This window comes from Pecten maximus, chromosome 8 (genome assembly GCF_902652985.1).
Source record: "Pecten maximus chromosome 8, xPecMax1.1, whole genome shotgun sequence".
Lineage (NCBI taxonomy): Eukaryota > Metazoa > Mollusca > Bivalvia > Pectinida > Pectinidae > Pecten > Pecten maximus.
Genome location: NC_047022.1, coordinates 31560748 through 31584632, shown reverse-complemented (window position 1 = coordinate 31584632; position 23885 = coordinate 31560748). Strand labels below are relative to the sequence as shown.

Here is a 23885-nt window from a genome sequence, read left to right as displayed (position 1 = left end):
AGCAAGCTTTCTAGGTATTATATATGTATCAATTCCGTCAATATCAACATGGTAATCATTAGGGATCCAACACTCTGTTAGGATAATTATATTATAATTACTGCGGAGAGGGGGGGGGGGGGGGGGGGGGGTCTCCTTTCTCCCACTTCTTAAAAATAAGTTACGGGCAGGTATGTTGTGACAGTCATTATAGTCTTCACCTATACCTTACCTGGATTTTACCTGTGTTCTCCAAAATTACCTGTATGCTGGATGGATGAAACAACTGATGTTAAGTTACATTAAATATTAACGGTGCTTAATATATTGCGATTGTTTTTTAATGTTTATAATATGGCCATAATAACGCTATTGATGGACCAAGGGTCTAAAGCTTTAAATAAAACTTGAAATGTTCTTCAATTTCATCCGAATCATAAAGGCTTATCTACACCGCCAACATGGAACCATGCATAATTCTGATAAACGATACCGATACCACTATCGCTACCGAAAGACGAAGGGATATAACTCGTGAAGATTAGAAATGAACAGCAAACAACTTGTGCCCACTGTATATCGCGGATCGACAAGGACCACGGGCTTTAAAATGAAATGCATGTCCACCACGTATCGTGGATCGTCGTGGAACACGGTGTCTCGAGTTGAACTATGCCCACCACTACTCGCGGAACGTCACATACCGTGATGCCGAGTGGATACCGTATCAGTCAGCTGATGTCCACGATATATGACGGAACGTCACGGAATGCCATATCCGGTGGGCGAGTGGGGTCCGCGCTGTCCACGTCCGTGACGGACGCGTGGAAACCGCAAAGTCCACGTAAGCTGTAGTTGTCGGCGAAAACACGTACAGAGAATCTCCCAAACATTGTTGTGAGAGGGAGAAGGGGTTCACATTTCACAATCTGGACATATCTCGTACCATTTTCAATGTCTGTGTCTCGTATTTTCCCGCGTCTCACTGAGCCGTTCACTACTTCACCAAATTTTGAAATAAACGAACTGATAACAGAGTCAGTCATTTCAAATGGAACGTCTTTTATTGTCACATTTGTCACTGTTCTCTCGACCTCCATAACCTTGACAGTTTGGCTCTGGATAACCAGTCCATTTGTCAGAAGTTTGTTTTTGATCGCACTATCTCTCACTGTTACTACACACATCCTGTCTGTGAGTTGAATGGATTTAATGTCTTTTTTGTTAATTATATTTTCTAGACTTTCTAAGACTTGTTCATGATTAAGTCCCCTAAATTGTTTGTGATGGAAATGGACCGACATCGGTCTTTGAAGAAGTTGGTTATGATCCATGTTGGACAAGTGAGTTCATATCACGATCGTAGACAATGGAGTTCCAACAAAACAGGTTGCTAAGTGAATCTAAACATGATCTACTCACCGTAGACTGCAAATTAGTTGAGTAAAGTCCTTTCTCTAACCTTAGTTGAGAATAAACAACACACAGAGGATCGAATGGAGTGTAGAACACCGATTCCAATAGAAATATCGAGAGCCTCTGAAAAACACAACTTCCGCCATTCAGGGGACATAACTCCTCCCAAGGCTTAAAGTGAATAAACAATACAATAACGAGATATCTGTTTAGTAATTGCTATAAAAGACGAATGTTAACAAAACGTACAATGTACATGTTTAATTTTACATGGGTGTTTCCCCCCAAAACTGCATTAATCAATCATTGTTGATTCTCCTTTTTTCTTTTTTTCTTTTTTTTTGCAGTCTGATCGACAGTCCTGTTTTTTTTCTTCAAAATTCGAAAATTTCTTTTATTGATTTAATGGTCGTGTACTCACTAGCACAAATACCTACCTGGATAATAAACCAGTTTAAAGATATCAACATAACATATGCAAAATATAACAGTTTATATTGTATGTCCTTACTACTTCAATAAGAAAGTATTACGCCATATCTACAACATCTTCCTCCAAACTATTTCATATGGCCATGTCTTGGATGATTCAGAATGTAAAGAATTGCTTCGTAATGGGTCATATGCTGTATAGTTTCTAGATTCAAAGAACTGTATTATTTCCGTACCACTTTGAGTACCTTTATGAAATTCCCATTCCATGAGAATCGTAGGTACATCCATTCTGTTGAAGAACTTTTCCCCGCCCCTCAACACTTTATGTTCGTATCCCTCAACGTCCATTTTGATAACAACACGCGTAGAATTAATATCCGGAAGTTGTAATAAATTGTCAAGTGTTGTTGACATGACAACGTCAGAATATGTCCCGCCTACCTCACTGGCCTTGACCTTGATTTGGTTTTGGTCTTGTAGTACAAACGATCCTCCAACGTTGTTAACGTCCATACCGAGCGTAACATTCTGAGATACGTCGGACAGGGCGCCACGGACAATCGTCACCTTGTCCGAGAAATGACCTGCACGGACAGAAGAACAAATCCGCTGAACGTTGATTTTTAAGGGTTCTATAGATACAGTCCTAAACCCTTGTTTAGCAGCCAACAATGAATATATCCCGAGGTTTGCTCCAATGTCTAGAAAGACTGCATTTTTTTCTTTCTGTAATGCCGCTAAAACTAAATTCACTAATTGAGATTCCCATATTTGGCCTTTGGCCAATGAACCACTAACCCATTTATCGTTCTTTGGATCATGTATATACACCTCCAACACACCGGACATAGTATGGAGTCTGACAGATTGAAAGCTTGCTATGTTCTGACACAACTCTGGTATCCTTGTCCACTCTCCGTCTTTAATGGAATATACTTTAACGGGTATCTTATCATAGGAATCAATCAGTTGACGTTGTTTATTCTGCTGTATTTGATCTTGTGATATCTTTGTCTTTGTTCGCTGAATTAAGTTCTGTGTCGAAATTGGCCGTGATAGTTTGTTTAGCTTTAATTTCATGTCCTTTACTTCCTGATTAAGTTGTTCAATTTGTATTTGCTGTCTCTGTACCTCCATCCTTATCTGTGTACCTTGTTCACCGGTTGGTTTTGTGTGGTTAGGCACTTTGCCCGAGTAACGTACAGACATACAACAAACCACCACTACCATAGCCGCTACAAATGTCACCATCAGAGCGCTGGAATACTTCATTGTCGTAATCATCCGTCTACAAAGAACAAAATTCATTATTGCATTTTTACCAGTGAAATATCGAAAATTATTCATTCTACAAAAATGATAATTTTCACTAGTGAAAAATATCACTTTTACTTATTTAGCCAATCAGAACACTGCTTACAAACGACAATGGGGAAAATTAAGATTTGCATATAGCTCTCTGTCATGACCGCAATGAATTCTTGGAGAGATTGAGCTGCCTCGGTTTATTTTACATAATATATGATAAACAGAATATCTAACAGTTTCTTCAGTAATACTAAATACATTTCACTCGTTGGGCTAATATTTTGATGTTTTTTCACGAGTGTGTGTCACGCGTGAAAAATATCAAAATATTAGCCACAAGTCGACAATATAATGATGTGATTTTGTTTGTTTGTTTGTTTGTTTGTTTGTTTTTGTTTAACGTCCTATTAACAGCCAGGGTCATTTAAGGACGTGGCAGGTTTTGGCACCCGGAGAAAAACCACCGGCCTACGGTCAGTACCTGACAACTGCCCCACGTAGGTTTCGAACAACTCGCAACCCAGAGGTGGAGGGCTAGTGTTAAAGTGTCGGGACACCTTAACCACTCGGCCACCGCGATGATGTGATAACAAATTAATGTGATAACTGTGTTAAATGTAACTCTTTTTTTTGAATTTTGCACAAATTTTGAATTATGAAATAAACACTGTTTAGATATAGATGAAATATAATCCGATTTCAAGATTTGCGTGTATACATGATTGCATATATAATACAACTGTTATAATTATGTATATTGTACTATAAGGATACACAATCAGAATCTCTACAATACGGATCTCTTTACTGGACCCGATGAAATCCACTTTTTTACTGAACGGGAAATATTTCCAATAATCGACATATGATGTATTGGTGAACTGGAAAAATATCACCACTCGAGAGATGTTCAGATGGAAATAGATACACGTAAGGTGTATAGGATAAAGAAATTGTGTTTTTAACTAATTACTGAACCATTCACCATCAACAAAATATTTCTTTTCCAAACCGTTCAAAATAAACTACTTCAGCATATTGTTGAAACCATAGAAATCTCATTATGATATTCCAATATATTCTAATCGCACTTTAACTGATTTAAACGTTAGAGGATAATAAATGTGGATATTTCTTGAAATACTGAGCTTATAGGAAAATATCTGTAAGATGGTCGTGGCTAAGGTTTACCGTGTTCTGACATGATTGGATGATAGGATTAAACATTGTGTACATTTAGTACCTCTAATGTTGACAGAGGAGTCTAGATATTGTCCAACCTAACAACTTCTTAATTCAAAGATGTTTTTTTAAATTTTGATTTTGTATTGTTCAAACAAATAACTGCTTAAATCATAGTTGGTAGTTTATTTTACAATATTCAGAAAAATAATTACTCACAAAACCTTGATGTTTAATCTTGTTTACATTCGCGTTGTTCCACTAAACAAATTAGTTACAAAATCAAAGTGTTCCATTTGATAGTTATCTCTGAACTAAATAAAATTGTTTCACATAGTTAGTGATTTGTCTTAGTTTGCCTTGGGCTTTTTGAATAAGTGTCGGTATATATTTAGAATGACATAGAATCGCGTGTGTTTTATCGAGTAGAAATAAACCAACACTTCACAATTAATCACTGTCATCGTTCAACATACCTATCACATTATATCAGCACTTGTTATACGTGTTGTGTATGTACGTGTGTTATCAAAAGATGCGTGTAGTTGATTTATTTAAGCAATAAACTGCCTAGATGCGGCAGACCTACTGGTATAACTGCCACATGTGTCACAGACAAACAATCATGGTGCGCTAGCGCGCACCATTCAGTTTGTCTGTGACACATGTGGCAGTTATACCAGTAGGTCTGCCGCATCTAGGCAGTTTATCGCTTATATTTACGTTCTATTAATGAATCGCAAAAATAAAAAAAATATGAAAAAAATCTTCCAAAATTCAAATTTCCCGCTTTCTGCCGTCAGGGCAACTTCAGTTATACTCTCATAGATGAAGCTGCTTTTGGTAGGGATTTACTAGTAATATATAAGGGCATTGCCACACCAAATGTAAATATTAGGCAATATGCACGCCTAATGAATATATACCACATACGGTTAGTGAGATTCTGTCATCAACGTATACCTGTTATTTATCTGTAGTATATCTACAAAATAGAGATGGGAGAAAAATCAAAATATACAGTAAATACGAGTAATGAAAGTGCTTTACTATTGTAACGTCACTCCCTTCCGGTTCAGAATAGCTGTGCTATCTGTGATGTCCAGGGGGTTGATAGATAAATCTTATAAATGTTTAGATATAGATGAAATATAATCCGATTTCAAGATTTGCGTATATACATGATTACATATATAATACAACTGTTATAATTATGTATATTGTACTATAAGGATACACAATCAGAATCTCTACAATAAGGATCTCTTTACTGGACCCGATGAAATCCACTGTTTTACTGAACGGGAAATATTACCAATAATCGACATATGATGTATTGGTGAACTGGAAAAATATCACCACTCGAGAGATGTTCAGATGGAAATAGATACATGTAAGGTGTATAGGATAAAGAAATTATGTTTTTAACTAATTACTGAACCATTCACCATTAACAAAATATTTCTTTTCCAAACCGTTCAAAATAAACTACATCAGCATATTGTTGAAACCATAGAAATCTCATTATGATATTCCAATATATTTTAATCGCACTTTAACTGATTTAAACTTTAGAGGATAATAAATGTGGATATTTCGTGAAATACTGAGCTTGAAGGAAAATATCTATAAGATGGTCGTGGCTAAGGTTTACCGTGTTCTGACATGATTGGATGATAGGATTAAACATTGTGTACATTTAGTATCTCTAATGTTGACAGAGGTGTCTAGATAAACACTAATGCTTTCTGTCAACATCATGTGTATTTTGTGCTGTTTGGTTTCTCGAGTACTTACATTGTACTCACCTTTCTAGAGTACCTACATTGTACTCACCTTTCTAGAGTACCTACATTGTAAGTACAAAATGTACCTTTCTTGAGTATATACATTGTACTCACCTGTATAGAGTACCTACATTGTACTCACCTGTAAAGAGTACCTACCTTGTACTCACCTGTTATGAGTACCTACCTTGTACTCACCTGTATAGAGTACCTACATTGTTCTCACATTCATAGAGTACCTACATTGTACTCACCTTTCTAGAGTACCTACATTGTACTCACATTCATAGGGTACCTACATTGTACTCACATTCATAGAGTACCTACATTGTTCTCACCTTTCTAGAGTACCTACATTGTACTCACCTGTCTAGAGTACCTACCTTGTACTCACCTGTATAGAGTACCTACATCGTTCTCGCCTTTCTAGAGTACAGATCTACGTTGTACTCACTTTTCTAGAGTACCTACATTGTTCTCACCTTTCTAGAGTACCTACATTGTACTCACCTGTATAGAGTACCTACATTGTTCTCGCCTTTCTAGAGTACCTACATTGTTCTCACCTTTCTAGAGTACAGATCTACCTTGTACTCACCTTTCTTGAGTATTTACATTGTACTCAACTTTCTAGAGTACCTACTTTGTACTCACCTGTATAGAGTACCTACATTGTACTCACCTGTCTAGAGTACCTACATTGTACTCACCTTTCTAGAGTACCTACATTGTACTCACCTGTCTAGAGTACCTACATTGTTCTCACCTTTCTAGAGTACCTACATTGTACTCACCTGTCTAGAGTACCTACATTGTTCTCACCTTTCTTGAGTACCTACATGGTACTCACCTTTCCAGAATACCTACATGGTACTCACCTTTGCAGAGTACCTACCTTGTACTCACATTCCTAGAGTACCTACCTTGTACTCACCTTTCTAGAGTATCTACCTTGTACTCACCTTTCTAGAGTACCTACATTGTACTCACCTTTCTAGAGTACCTACCTTGTACTCACCTTTCTATAGTACCTACCTTGTACTCACCTTTCTAGAGTACCTACCTTGTACTCACCTTTCTAGAGTATCTACCTTGTACTCACCTTTCTAGAGTACCTACATTGTACTCACCTTTCTAGAGTACCTACCTTGTACTCACCTTTCTAGAGTACCTACATTGTATTCACCTTTCTAGAGTACCTACATGGTATTCACCTTTCTAGAGTACCTACATTATACTCACGTTTCAAGAGTACCTACATGGTACTCACCTTTCTAGAGTACCTACATTGTTCGTACCTTTCTAATTCCTGCTTGGTATTATGTTGTGTTTAAACTTGACAGACACACTTAACAATAAGATATTGTACTCGACTTGATACTTTAACCTTGTAGCTGTGGAGATGACAATCGACGTGGTTATCAGAATAGATTAGTAGTTACCTGGATCGTGGTCATTAATACATCGCGTCCCACATGTTTCAAAACTATTATCATATAATGTCCACAATTTGATGGTTTCCGTTTTCTCAATTTTAAAATCTATTTTCATAATCTAAATTTTAATCCCTTTGTTCAGTAGTTCTAGCTAGGCATTGCTAATTAATCATACCATAAACCCACCATGTGCTACCTTACTATAGTACACAGGTAAATCAGTTAAGATACTTACTGAATACATTACATAATTATAGACGTCGGATGAAGTCTAGTTCTGATTTATGAGTATGTCCTAAATAATATCCAATGATTTATTGCATCAATTTAGTAGTTTTAAGAGGCATCACGCTTTCTTTACAACGACAAACTTATCGGGAAAACCCTGCTTAAAGCAGGTTATACATATATGGTAACGTTAAAATCCCAACCCTTTCCACTGTAATCCTTAGGTAATGCTGGAATTTAGTTATCTATTGTATGGTTTTCACTGAAATAAATGATCGAATTAGGTGGAACTACATGATACTGTGTTTACATCAACGTCACATCTGGAATGACACGTTATGCTAATAATAGTGAGTTTATACAGGACAGATATACAATATTATAAGACTTTATCATATGTGGTCATGTAGGATAAGGATATTCCACCCGAGGGGTCACAAAATGTGGTAAAACGCGAGGCTCCGCCGAGGGTTTTACCAAATTTTGTGACCCAGAGGGTGAAATATCCCTATCCTACATGAACCACATATGATTGAGTATTTTTCTCTCATTCCCCAACCTAAAATATGCAAAAATAGGCACTATCTGTCGATAGCTTTCTCAGATAGACGCCATTTTTTCTCAATCCAAACTTTTTTTCTACTGCATATAATAAAAAAAGTAAAAGTGAAAAAAAATAATAAAAACGAAGGAAACCATTCATTTCCACAGTCTAACGTTGTTTCAGCAGCCCTGTCATTGCAAGCGAAGCCAAATCACTTGATGTCGGCCAAGCTAGTGTGTCCTCTCGTATGACAGAATATTTCGATGTTTTTCACTCGTGCTTTGCACTCGTGAAAATATCGATATTCTGTCATACTCGTGAAATATATGTTATATTAAAGGGAAACCATTCAATATCCACGGGATATGTAGCTAGCTACTGGTATTCATAGCCGCAATGAAAATTAAAAAAATCTATTCAATCCGTATATAACTGCAATATATACCGGTAACCATTTATTCCTTTACCTAGAATCAATCGTGTGTTTTTCTTTTGTTTTTATTTGTGTTTGGAATATGTGTGTAAATCAGAAAACATTTGAAAATATTTAACCAATTTTTCCCCATTTACGTAAAATAAATAAAAAGATAAGAAATAATAAAAAAAAGAACCACAGATAGCCATCAAAATACATCCCCGGGTGCAAAGGTATGTGTAGTTATTACAGGGTATTGGTGTACCTGTGTTAGATTGCAGTGTTATTAAACCACCGGAGTTAAATTAATTACTAGGACCTATAGTCTGACGGCTTGGCAGGTTTTGTTTGTAGGACGCAGTGGAGGTAATACCAGCTAGCCAACGTAATAACTGTCGAACACACACAGCCGTTTATTATACAAACAGGTGGCTACCAAATGCCGTTAGACATGTCTCGGGTTGGTCAAAATAAACTGCAGTTTCAGTACACCGATATGATTATTTACCCCATAAGTTGTTCTAAAATGTAGTAAAAAGGCTATCTTTCAAAGTTTATAACCATAAGTCAAAAAATTATCTTTAACTAATGTTTGTGAAATTAACATACTGCAATTAACAGTCACTATTAAAGGGAAAGGGCATATCAAAGAGCATCGATTTTACGACGAAAATAGAAAATAAATACAAAATCTAACTTTGTTAAAATAAATTGTAATGATTGACTCTCGTGTTTTCGTGGTTAGATTGGTAAAAACTCAAACAGCCAAAAAAATGCTCATTGATAGGCTGTGAGCCTCATATGGAAGGATTTGAATTTTGCCGGACATATTGTATTATTTTTCAACATAATCCCCTTCAGTATGTACACTTTTGCCAGAGGTGTTTAAGGGCCTCAATGCCACTTTTATATATCATATATTATATATATGTTTTTCATTAGTGAAAGGACGTTATTTGCACTTTTCTCGTCCTCGTACTACGGGATTAAATACAGACCAAACCCATATTACGATTAACAGTCCAGAGGATAAGATGCAGTGTATTACACATTTACCGGCACTTAACGACACCAACATATAGTTATTATTGTTAAGTGTTTTATAACAATAATTATAGGGGCCACATTTACCCTAGCTGTCATTATGTTGTGTAAATAGGGAGAGGCAAACGAAATTAATTGGTTACAGTACAATATCAAAATCATCTATATATTAGCGTCTTTTTATAATTTGTTAACTAAAACCAATTATATCAATATTTCAATGTTTCTGTATATAAGACCATTCACACCACTGTTTCTGCCACACTCTGGGGGCGTTACTTGGATTTCGTCTGTTTAAGACGGCAGGGTCTTTTCTATCAGAGCGTTATGACAATCATTGCCCTTGAATTCAGTATTGTACATGTATTTTAAATCAGAATAGGTCGGCATTCAACATTTGAATGTATAAGATATTGATCATGCATACACGTATACCCAGTGTGAATACATTCCTCATTGCCTCTTCCAATGCCCTAATGTACGGTCGTGTTTACCTGTAATTGTGTACCTACCATGTAAATTTCAGATAGACTTTTCAGAACTATACGACAGGTACTCTGCTAGATTCAGATAGAAACCTATCACTGATAACACACACTACCTACGCATGTCCTATATTACATTTGATGTTGTGTCTTAGTCCTCTTGAGCCTGCTGATATCGTTTTGAATTAAATTATGTGCTGTGTCGGCCATTGGTCGCCTTTAAGGCAGGAGCTTTTGGTCTCTTCCACCAGAAAACAACATCTAGCGCATCAGTTCTTATGTAGTGGAACTGAACTGGGCTGACCGGCGGTGGCCAAGCAGCGCAAATGGTTAGAAGGTACCGCCACATTTACATATACATTGATGGTTTGCATAACAACATCTAAAATAAAAATCTACCACAAAGAAAATATGATGAAAACTGTTAATTCTAAGGTCAATGTATTACTGACTAAGACTAGTATTTTAATATTATATAATGAAATCAGCTAATGCTGATATCAAGCTACTACTATTTAATACTAAGCTAACACATAGTATTATTGAATCACCTACCTTCCAGTATGTATGTCAGCCCTATGGAGGTATCGCGGGTGTATAACTTACCCGCCTTATACTTCCGGTATCAAACCGGCAAACTGAACTACCCAGATTATCTCAACTAATGTAAATAGACATTGACTGCACACGTTCACGCTAACACGAGCCGGGGGCCTGACATTTGCTAAAGTCTAGGTATGTTTGGATGATCCCCAGTACGGACAGGACATCTATTTTGGGCGGACTAAATTAAAATTTGCTAAACTGACATCCATATAGATCTGTTCATCCTATAGAGAGGGAAGAAAGCACCCCACGTTGATAACTCAACCCCACCTAAGTGTCCCGATTAAACATTTGTCTGATGTGTGTAAAACATTCTTCTTATCAGAAGAGAAAGATCGATATTTTATCATTTGACGTGCATGTTTTCTGTGCCATTTCGATTAACCATCGTGTTGACTACGCAGCTTCAGTACCATTGGCTAGAAAGCACAATCAAACGTACCTCAAAATAGTCAGTAAATGATATTTAAGTTGTGTGACGTCACCGCGATGAAAATTTAAATATTCGCAACGGGTGAAAAACTGCAGCTTATACTGTGATATAGAGAATATCAAAATTAAAATATGCTCGCGTTTCAACAGTTATGTACAAATAGAGACAGTATGAAATCTCTAACGTTCGTTACTCTCCACATCTAGATAAAAACTGCCATTACGTTATTTAACTAGTACTTTGTGAAAATAATCAAGCAAATTGAAAAGCTATGCTTGTAGAATTACTTCGGTATAGTAGAATGCACGATAGTTGACTAGAGTAGAATATCATTATTTCTTACAAGGAAACATATCTGGGCACGATATTGAGATAATGGTCCTAAGTCTTACTGATTACAGTGTACATATGGCATATGATCGTTGATCTCACCTTATCTAACTACCATATGTCGTTCGGTACAATAACATGAAACATGACTGATATGAAAGGGGCGATTCCCTTGATTTTCCTTCTTTTTGAAGTATCAGGGTTTCTTATTCCAGATTTAGAAACCGTTCATTTGTACGTGAGTGTCACCGGTAGTGACCACAACAATGGGTGAGTAGTATAACGTGATTATAACAGTAAAAATCACCGAGGGAAATATTGTCAGGCGTAATATACATTTTCAAAAAAGATGATAAAGCTATGAGTTTCCTTTAAGTAATTTAAAATGTCTCTTACCGTGTTTTGTACATGCCTAAATAATTGCAAAAACATGTAGGACATATCGCTCTCACCCAAGTAACTCCGTTCGGTTTTCTCCGTGTAGCATTGTTAACAAAAGTCCATCAAGGTAAACACTATCTTAAAACCTGTAAAAGGTGGGCGTTATTCAATTCCTAGAAACATCAATTAATCATTACTACGTTGTGTTTGGCTGACACGGTGAACTTTGACCGGGACATTGTTTTTCAAATCACGTGGTCTAATGCTTTTTGATTAGCTGATGCATGAAGGCTACGTCACGCAATCGCGGAAATGATAACACAAAAAAGAAGTTTGCAACTGTTTTGTGATACTGTTGCGCGGCAGTAGCGGATCACTTTGCATACAATCGCTGCACACGATTTTATATGTTGTTTTTTTGACAGGTATTGTATTACCTTTCTTGTGATACCAAAAGATCTGAATAGAATTGAACATGCGAAATGAAACAAGCAAAACAAGACCTACCGAATATTGTCGGCTATAGTGGATCAGTACGTCTATAACGGATCACGTCCCCTGGCGGGCCACTGGTGACGAGTCAAGTTTGCTGGGATGTCTCAAAACCAAATAGACCCCGTCTAATATTAAATCGAAGCTTTTGTTCTGAATATACTAAACACTATGTGCATAACAACTCAAAAAGATGGCTTTTTACAACTAACAACTTAAACGTCATTTCCCAGGATGATTTAGCGTTATTCAACTTTATGTCGACGACGTCACCGATGTTAACGTTAGATATATTTTATGGGGAATTATAGTAGATCTATCTTTACGATATCGGTAATGTGTATTCCATCTCAAAAAGTCATAATTTTAAGCAGGAAACACTGATTGTATCTTTTATCCAAATTAAATACATGGAAATTGAGTGTCATTCGTGGAAAAAATACCGAGCCGTACATGACGGATAGTCTAGTCGTTAGGCAGTTCTATTATCAATGTTCTTATGTTTTTTTCTGTTTAACTCTGCGAATGAAAACAAAGTGATATAATAATTGCAAATCGGCATAGCTTTTCTTTCACAATTTAGAATAGAAATTTAAAATTTAGTTCACATGAAACTAAGAATTTTATATATTTTCATTCTAGTTTGAATTCTATAACTTTAATTGTTTTATTGCCGTTAATTTTCATCAGAGACAACATTGTTATATAGGCCTCTCTTTTCAATGAACTACTAGACTACAGTATCTTTAAAATGAAAAAAAAAATAATGAAGAGCAAAACAAAGCTGCATACAATCTCCTTCTGTCATCTCTGAAAAAAATATGTTGCAAAACTTGTATGTGATATTATACCATGTTTAAATTTTAAGGACTTTGGTGGAGTTTAAGCTTAAAACAGATATATAGGACACATATACATATCTTTCAAAATATATTTTAGTTTTTAACTTCTTGTTTTTATCCTCTACATTTCAAAGATTAATTGATGTAGTTACATTTGTAAGAAGCTATACATAAATGTTATTTTTTTAATTTATAACACGAACACAGAATAACACGAACACAGAAATTCAAGCGGAATTTAATTATATTTATTTTTGTGATTATCTGGATATCTACTTCTGTATCTTCTAATTGCAACACGTGACGTGAAAGTTCAGTGGCATTCAGGACACCGGATGTCACTACTGTTGATGTTGTCGTCCATGCAGCAATCGGCATGGATCCAGTGTTAACATTCGTCACACTGGATCCATGTGGCACCGTCACCAATATCGACATCTTTTCCCTATGTCATGTGGCATCCCATACACCTGATATCGTATTCTTTGATGTTTTCTTTTTGCTTTTCCACACAGATGTTGACTTTCATCTTTTTTGTAGGGTTGGTGTTTTGCTTCCAGGTATTTCTCCTTGGCTTTTCTGCAAATGTCCTTAACTTTTCAATGTCTTTCAGCGTCATTGAACGGATACAGTCCGTTGACGTGAGATTGTCCGGCAAAGTACTGCGAGTTGCTTTTCTCATACTCTACCAAAAATGAAACATACATACTGTTTATACAATTGTGAATTGCCTAGGCCAAAGAGTGCTCGACAAGATTTGGTCAAAATTCTAGAAGCATCTCTGGATAAGTAGACTTTAAAGACAAGTATGGCTTAAGGTATGTTTGACGTACAAGCACACAATCCATAGGCTTAGGTCTGATTTGATATACACTTGCGTATTGTATCCGTTATTGCATGCGGGGTTATTAATCATAAATGTTAGATATAATTCTATCATACTCATTAACTTGACGATATTTTCGGTAATGTAAGGGTACCCAAAATATGACACTTAATATGTATAATGAAGCCGTTTTATTTTGAAATAGATCTTAATCAAAACTATTCAAAATTTAAATTAATAGAGTTTCATGGCACTGGGCATTAACTGATTTGCCAACATTATTTAAAAAAATTTTATTTCATATTAAATTATACAACAGTATTGATACAAGGTCGACACAAGGAAAAGCAACAACAGTATATAATATCACAAAATTTTATAAAACTTTTAAAAGACTTGTCACTCTTATTGAACTTTATTGATATACAAAGATGTAGATACTCTAAGAGTTTTGAGGATTGCCCCGCCACGTAGTCCGTCTTTTATTCATATCATAATAAATGTATAGAATACATGTTTCTACCACAATACCCTGTGTTATTCAACTCTCAGACCATCAGTTAATCATTACAGCTGTTGATTAACAATCTGTTTATACCACACGTGGTATAAACTCTGTACGCATTTTGATTGGCTAACATGGTGAACTTTGACCCAAGCTGCAATTGTTATTGACGTCATCAATAATCTAATGACGTCGAATCACCGGGTCCCGGACGTCACCGGTACACTTTATTTGCATACGCGAAATTCTACTTGGCCACGTTTCCCTTTGATTCAAGCCGATATTATTGTGGTAGAAACAGGTCACACGACTCGTGATTGTTGGATATGGACTCGTGTCTTTTGTAACTTTTAAAAAATAACTTACTCGTGTGAAATAAATTCCATATCCAACAACCACTCGTTGTGTAACCTCTATATATAAAACCTAACAGTTATATTATGTCGAGGATTCTCTGTATATAAATATTACATAATTAAATAACGGATACATATACAAGATTACTAGTATAAGGAATATTTAATTGTTATTAAAACTAACCGTGCATTAAATATATAAGCACGTGTTTTTATTGATTCAGTCCATTTAACCTAGTCAGTTTCATTTGGATTTTTAGCGAACAGGGGTATCTAACGTTTAAAAAAAAAACTCATTATAATAGTTTTTCTTCGTTTAAACTTTAAAAGTTTAACACGACTTAACTTTTGTTCTATCTTTCTATAACTTTACATGCATAGTCTTATACATTTTTATTTACCTAACAAATGTTTGACTGTTATCTGCTTGGCCGTGTCGTTGATAATTGATAAAACTTTGTAAGTGATCTCCTTCACTAAACTCAATTATTGCACTGACTGAAACGATTTTGAGACGACCCCTGGATCAGCTGCGTCACAGCTCTACGTCACCTCCGACTGACTTGGTTCAGTGTGACAGTGACAGCTAATGGGGCACGGCGATTGATGGTACTTTATTAGTTTTGGTCTATAGAGAGTCTAGCGTAATTAGCTTGGATGAACACCACTTGGAATTTCTTATTCAGCATGCAATATTAGACCGTTAACACAGTAATCGGCGAGTGATCACATTGCAAATGACTGTATCCGTGAGAGTGTCTGCTCCGTCAGCAGAACGACGATACAATAAGTACCTATACCAAGTTATGCATCTGATTTTGTGCGAGTGAATGAATAATTAATTAACGACCATTTGGGATTGTAATTGACAGACTGGACGATTCAAGGAAGGCTAAATTACGGTAGACTATTCTCATTCGAAAGTGGCCTATGTTTACAAGCTAATTTTAGTGTCAACACATGGCATCAGCTAGGGGCGACATGAGGGGAAATTAGAACACAGTAAAATTATTACCTGATCAATTGTACTGCTCCTCTTCTTTAGTTGTTTATCTGATAATGGTGACCGTTAGAAATTCGAAATAGCTAATGCACGTGAACGGGTAGTATACGAATACATACGCGTGCGCAAATAAAACAGTGACCGCTATAGCCGATAAATAACACTTTAAGCAATGCATGATTACGGTTGTAAAAACAATCCAAGATTACGAAAAAATGAATTGTTATCAAACAAAACACCATAAGTCATCATTCAATTGCATTTTTATGTGTTAGACAGTGTGTTGTATCTTAGAAACCATTTCCCAATCGAACTGTCCGTTATCCAAGATGGCGGCCATATCTTGTTTAGCGGATTGAGGAATTAACATGTTCTTGAATTCTGTACGTAATTTGCTCCTGTATATCAAGTTTTTGTTGTAGACACTAAAAAATGATTTATTAACAAATGTATACAACAAACACCCTCCTGGGAGTCGTACTTTTTTCATAATCAGCTTTAGTTTTTCGAGTGATCCGCTATAGCCGATGATCCGCTACTGCCGTAACAACTGTAGCTAGATTTTATATTGAATCGTATAAATGCATTGCTTTGGAAATGGAAAACTTGTTAATTACTTGTCATGGTTTGCATCAAATTTTTAAATTCCAGATATTTTTGAAATTGTCCGTTTTACATAGCAATTGCATTGTATTTTACTGCCGGTCATATCCGTATGTCTTAACTGATATCGTAAAAAGGACACTCTCACATAGATCATGCCAATTCATATTTGGAATAGACTTTTTCATTGTGGTCGAAACAGGTCACATAAATTCGTGGGCTTTTGTATATGGTGTTTTTTCACTCGAGTTTTTTAAAAGTTGCAAAGCAACAAGCTGAAGCTCCTGAATTTGTAACTTTAACAAACTCTAATGCAAGAAATGCCACACACAGCAACCATTCGTTATGTAACCTATATGTATATAACATTTGTTTATGATATAGGCTCCTATATCGTATAAAGTCAACCCGATTTCGCTACTTAAAAGGAGAAAATATAGTTTAACGAGTATGAACTTACCGTGTATAGTCGCTGTAACCTCGTAGTTTCACGGTGTAAGTACCAAATTTCATTTATCTATGGAATGGAACAGGTTAAGTTTGCTATCCGTGTAGTGTTTAACTGTTACACCGTTATCCGACATCAACACATTGTTGTGAAAAGTGTTATTGATGTACATTGTATGTCTTGAACAATTATAGGTAAATCGAAACTATATATACACCTCTATTGTGTGTCAATATAAACGTGGTTTGTATGAAGACTAACACACTCTTCATTGGCTATTGTTAAAGCCAGTACCATGTATTACTTAGTATCAAACAACGTTAAGTGAAATATACCGATACAGTAAATGTGTGGTCGATCACATAGGAAGATTAATTTATTTGAGAACTGCTTTATCAACTCTATCTCATGAGCAGCTTGAGAAGCTGTTCTGAGGATAAATCGACCTATTTTGGGTCAACGTGTTTTCTTCTGATAATATCAGTTGGGTGTTAGGATATGACCTACACAGGTAAAATGTCTTCATGTCCATTCGGGTCAAATTCAGGTCAATTTCAAGTCGATTTCAGGTCAGTATTTTCAGGCCAAGTTGACCTGAAAAGAGAAGAATAGTCAATTAATTTTTTCATATCAATTTAAGATCAATATCTTTTCAGGTCAAATTTACCTCAAGACATTTTGCCTGTGTGAGTGAAATGCTGATAATTAATATGCGAAACTGACAATTTCGGAAATGTGTAAAAATATTAATAGCAGCTATTCACTGAAATACTTTCATTGAATAAAAATAAAACAATAACATCGAAATATAAATGTTATTCAAAGTAATATCCAATATATACATTAGATTAGTTGTGATTAGTGAAACACTTGAACAGTATGATCTAATGAGCACAATAGAACTATATGTACATAACACAAATCTCAATTTAAACCAAAAGAAAGGAAAAAATATATCTTGAACTGTTGAAGTTCATTTAAACATAAAGATTCTTGTATATGATACCCATATTCAACAGGGTCAAATGATATTCAATTGCACAAAAATATTGGACATGTTCTTTGGAAAGTGAATATTGAAAAAAAAAAACTGTTCTGAGCTAAGTATTTCCTGTGCTTATGTATCTCGTTACAGACTGGACATACATCACCCGTTTAAGACTATACAGGCCGCCCTCTCACATCTACCTAACGCAAACATCAGGGGCAAAAGTGAGTAACGTATCTCTTAGCACTATAGCAGTAGGATTAGCCAAGTACAATGTTCATAAGACAGGACGTACGGAACAACAAAGGAAATACAACGTTTTCTAAAGGAGAATCGGGATAATTCGCTGGTTGTAAGCTTTTTATGTTCTTTATGTATATGTAGGTCATTTTTGTAAACTTTCACGGCCTAAATTAACTGGAAAACCATCGGGCAGGTATGTAACCTCATGTATCACTTTCATTGATATGTGCCACGCACAGAGCACCACATTAATTTGAGGAATTTACCATTTTACGGATTCATCTAAGAATTGGTGACCTTAGTAACATAGGTGAACGCTGAACTAAAATATGGCATTAGTGAGAAAGTGTCAAGCGAGTCATTCTATAATCATTTATACGCTCTTCCTGGAGGGACGAAATGGACTAGCCAAAACAGAACTAATATGTGTACTTACTAGTGTTACTTGCTTGGTGTTCATAAGTTGTCTGCTTTGTTCGTTAGCCTGCATCTTTGCTCACTCCGTGAAATTAGACTGCTGCCAGAAATCGACATCTACAACGAAATTCGTTATTTTGAAAAGAATAAATGTGTGAAAAAGAATTGATAAACTGTACTGTGACGAAATATAAATACAGCAGAGAAATTGCAATGAGAAAACTTTACCATACAACTTAATGGTAAGCTGTCTGATTTGTAATTTGTATACATTATTATGTATATCATTTATATTGGTACGACATGTCGCCGCTTGGTATGTTGGATGTTATTAGAACCATGTTGGTCTAACTTAACAGAGTGACCATGACCAGCATCATGGCATTTAATGGACCCCTTTAATCAAGAATCAAACCGACAAGTAAACAAAGATCACACCATTGTTTTCTTTGTAAAACAAATGTTTCGTTTCGTTATAGCACACATTGATTGATTGATTGATTGATTGATTGATTGATTGACACTACCTGGCCTTTTTTCTACAGATGTATTTATAGAACTGATGCAAGGATATCATGATCTGACTTCAACAGTTTACATACGTCACAGTGACGCAAGAACTGTAACTATTCGGGCCCATGACAACAGCGAAGTACATGTGGTGAGTAAACATAAAGTGACTTATAATGACGTATTAGATATGGTCATATTTCCCTCAATTCTCTAGGCTAAAAGTTGGAAATATTAACCCAATTTTCTATTTTTAGAAACACCGAGTTAATATTGTCTTTAAGGTGGCAAATAAAACATATACATTGTATATACTATCTTCGATTCTGCTCATATATCTTATGTACATTTAATCAACAGAAATAAGAGGTTTTGTATGATTGTGTATTAGCTGTCAGCCTGGCACAATGCTTGATACAAAACAACTGGAATAACTTCACAAATTTGAATAACAATATAATGCAAAGAAGACTGAAGAAGTGATATTAGCATTTGACAAGGGTCTAAACCTTTAACCAGAGCAATGGAGTTCATTATCTCAATAAGATGTTAATTTCCGTATTTCTTATTGGATACTGTTGAAAACAAAACTAGTGCGACATAAACGTGACGTGCACCTGTTTACCTTATGATGTTGTAATGTATGTGTTTCCTTTCTTCTCTTCGCATAAGACTGGCGGGAAAAGATTACCAGCGACATTGTTTAAACATGTCACTGATTCTGGTATCCTTCATCGTCTGCCAACCGAAGCTAGGACCAATGTGAGTATCATACTGCTAAACCGTAAGGTTAAAAGTAATCAATGAATTGAAATAAAAATTGAATACAAGACATCAGTTAGATACACTTAATTAGTTTACGGGTACCTAGCGTAGTTAACATAAAGATATCTATCAGTTAACGGATACTTACCGAAGTTAACATAAAGATATCTATCAGTTAACGGGTACTTACCGAAGTTAACATAAAGATATCTATCAGTTAACGGGTACTTACCGAAGTTAACATAAAGATATCTATCAGTTTACGGGTACTTACCGAAGTTAACATAAAGATATCTATCAGTTAACGGGTACTTACCGAAGTTAACATAAAGATAGTTATCAGTTAACGGTTACTTACCGAAGTTAACATAAAGATAGTTATCAGTTAACGGGTACTTACCGAAGTTAACATAAAGATAGTTATCAGTTAACGGGTATTTACCGAAGTTAGCTTAAAGGTATCTATCAGTTAACGGGTACTTACCGAAGTTAACATAAAAGTATCTATCAGTTATTAACGGGTACTTACCGAAGTTAACATAAATGTATCTATCAGTTAACGGGTACTTACCGAAGTTAACATAAAGATAGTTATCAGTTAACGGGTAATTACCGAAGTTAACATAAAGGTATCTATCAGTTAACGGGTACTTACCGAAGTTAACATAAAGATAGTTATCAGTTAACGGGTACTTACCGAAGTTAACATAAAGATAGTTATCAGTTAACGGGTATTTACCGAAGATAGCTTAAAGGTATCTATCAGTTAACGGGTACTTACCGAAGTTAACATAAAGGTATATATCTGTTTACGGGTATTTACCGAAGTTAACATAAAGATATATATCGGTTTACGGGTATTTACCGAAGTTAACATAAAGATATATATCGGTTTACGGGTACATACCAAACCAAAGCTAACATAAATGTATCTATCAGTTAACGGGTACTTACCGAAGTTAACACAGATATATCTATCAGTTAACGAGTACCTACCGAAGTTATCATAACGACGCAAGCAACACTTGTAGCACAAAGATATCACTTCAGAGTAATGTACTTCTTGCCTAAGTGAGGACCAGTTCTAGTATCATGGTCATCGACTACCAAACGAAGCTAGAACCACTCTACGAATGATATTTTTAGATTTGGCGCGTTATGATTATTTGTCTGCAATCGAGTTCCGTGTTATAGGACAATAACACGGAACAGAATGCTGTTTAATGCATATACAACTGTATTTACATTTTTCATATTTTCAACATTCGTATTTTCGTTTGCTAGAAACGTTTTAACTCAATTTTTTCGATGTCTGTTCAACAAGTAGAACAGCCGACGGAACTGCCATAAAATTTTGTCTCGTGAGTTTCCATTCAAAAAAGAAATATAGTGCGTGATGAAAATCACAAAGACACTAACATCCTTTCTAAAATTCAAACGGTCAATACCTGTAATTTACATTTTATGTTAATTTCTGTCATATGATATGAAATATTTGGTCGAGCTTTTTTTTTTTTTTTTTTGTGCAAAACGACGTCAGAAAGCTAGGCTAATTACCAACATGTATTTTCCATATTACTACCATCATGTTATGTTCTCACCACACGGAACTGGTATTGGTAGTGTTATATAGAGACTGCAGAAAAGAGGTAAAAAAATAAAACTTAAATTGACGATAGGAAGTACATGTTACTGGGCATACATACGTCAATATCGTACAGTTCTACAGGATGTCATTTGGCCTGACGCAAATAACGAGTTACAATCAACCTTCTGTATCGGTAGCAGTAATTTGATATTACTTAGCGTGTTTTACATCCTCCTTCTGTTTCCCTTCGATACAGGTAGTCGAGGCTCGTCTGTCAGACGCCGGCCTGTCCCACCTGTGGGACCTGTCCGAATACGGATTCTATAAAGATCGATCCGCTCCAATGGAGATATTCTACAATGGTGCACCATTAAGGATGGCAAGATGGCCTAATGATGTTAGCTAATTACATTTTATATTAAACACCATCTTTGATTATTTTTCAGGAATAACACTTTCGATACAAATCTTCAATAGCACCGATCTATGAGGATATGTTAAAAAAAATGGTCTAGTAAGAAATCTAATTAAAATAATAATAACAATAATAGTCCTTATAATATTTCATAACATGTTGAGCTTAAAAGCTCGTCTTACACATGGTCAAGATACGTATAGAATATACAATATTTACAACATATGAAAGAATACTGCTATAACATTAAACAAGGCACATGTGATATAAAAACAAAATTCGTTCTAGCATGTCTGTCTTTCTTCGTAACTGTATAAAAAAAATCCATTATCATTGTACAGTCGAACATTAATCGTTCTCCATTTCTTTATATTAGGGCCAGGGTTACGTTAACATTGCATCACTGGTAGATGGTCAAGGCGGGGAAAGTTTCACTTTCTCCGGACACAGAGCTAGTCAATGGAGCCAGGAAACGGACATGTGGGCTCATGGCTTTTGGTAGGGTTGGTGAAAATGACATGCTATCTCCATTTTGATTATGATATATGTCACCATTACCATTGATACACTATAGCTAGAAAGTAAACAAGACGAAAATCTTTCCATTATATATCACAGCTATTATCTCATTACATTTACGAGAATAGCCTCGGTGTCAGTCCTTGTCGACCTGATGGCATATTTTGATTTTGCAAATATTTTTCCTGTTTGTTGGTCTTTATTTTCTGTTTTTATTGATTATATACATCTTATCATTCGATCCGTTTTGTTATATTGTGTGTTCATTGTCATATTCTGCTGACAGTGTGGTAGATTATATTCGTTTTATGTTGACTATGTGTTGTCATTTTAGTTTATTCCATCCTTGTGTGTTGTCATTTTAATTTATTCCATCCTTGTGTGTTGTCATTTCAGTTTATTCCATCCTTGTGTGTTGTCATTTTAATTTATTTCATCCTTGTGTGTTGTCATTTTAGTTTATTCCATCCTTGTGTGTTGTCATTTTAGTTTATTCCATCATTGTGTGTTGTCATTTTAATTTATTTCATCCTTGTGTGTTGTCATTTTAGTTTATTTCATCCTTGTGTTTTGTCATTTCAGTTTATTCCATCCTTGTGTGTTGTCATTTCAGTTTATTCCATCCTTGTGTGTTGTCATTTTAGTTTATTCCACCATTATGTTGTCATTTTAATTTATTTCATCCTTGTGTGTTGTCATTTTAATTTATTCCATCACTGTGTGTTGTCATTTTAGTTTATTTCATCCTTGTGTGTTGTCATTTCAGTTTATTCCATCCTTGTGTGTTGTCATTTTAGTTTATTCCATCATTGTGTGTTGTCATTAATTTATTCCATCCTTGTGTGTTGACATTTTAGTTTATTCCATCCTTGTGTGTTGTCATTTTAGTTTATTCCATCCTTGTGTGTTGTCATTTTAGTTTATTCCATCATTGTGTGTTGTCATTTTAATTTATTTCATCCTTTTGTGTTGTCATTTTAATTTATTCCATCCTTGTGTGATGTCATTTCAGTTTATTTCATCCTTGTGTGCCGTCATTTCAGTTTATTTCATCCTTGTGTGTTGACATTTTAGTTTATTCCATCCTTGTGTGTTGTCATTTTAGTTTATTCCATCCTTGTGTGTTGTCATTTTAGTTTATTCCATCATTGTGTGTTGTCATTTTAATTTATTTCATCCTTTTGTGTTGTCATTTTAATTTATTCCATCCTTGTGTGTTGTCATTTCAGTTTATTTCATCCTTGTGTGTTGTCATTTCAGTTTATTTCATCCTTGTGTGTTGTCATTTCAGTTTATTTCATCCTTGTGTGTTGACATTTTAGTTTATTCCATCTTTGTGTGTTTTCATTTCAGTTT

At 35.3% G+C, this 23885-nt stretch overlaps 2 protein-coding genes across 5 annotated transcripts in view; one reads left to right on the top strand and one right to left on the bottom strand.

Moving 5' to 3' along the window:
- Positions 1 to 1024: 1024 nt before the first annotated feature.
- Positions 1025 to 17224, bottom strand: LOC117333196. Of its 2 annotated transcripts, none has more exons than XM_033892368.1 (2): positions 17097 to 17224; positions 1025 to 3118 (listed from the first exon to the last, which is right to left on the bottom strand). In XM_033892368.1, exons 1-2 carry the CDS (start codon positions 17147 to 17149, stop codon positions 1936 to 1938), a joined length of 1236 nt encoding a protein of 411 aa, XP_033748259.1. In that variant the 5' UTR covers positions 17150 to 17224; the 3' UTR covers positions 1025 to 1935. The 2 variants fall into 2 exon arrangements, with proteins under 2 accessions (XP_033748259.1, XP_033748260.1); XM_033892369.1 differs by lacking the exon at positions 17097 to 17224 and adding an exon at positions 10815 to 10893.
- LOC117333194 overlaps positions 11766 to 23885 on the top strand; it is a 51280-nt gene continuing 39160 nt past the window's right edge. For all 3 annotated transcript variants that reach the window (XM_033892366.1, XM_033892365.1, XM_033892364.1), the window contains exons 1-6: positions 11766 to 11898; positions 18220 to 18296; positions 19278 to 19393; positions 19915 to 20004; positions 21852 to 21992; positions 22387 to 22508. In XM_033892366.1, coding sequence (XP_033748257.1) covers positions 11774 to 11898; positions 18220 to 18296; positions 19278 to 19393; positions 19915 to 20004; positions 21852 to 21992; positions 22387 to 22508 — 671 coding nt within the window. In that variant the 5' untranslated portion in view covers positions 11766 to 11773. The remainder of the gene's footprint in view (positions 11899 to 18219; positions 18297 to 19277; positions 19394 to 19914; positions 20005 to 21851; positions 21993 to 22386; positions 22509 to 23885) is intronic.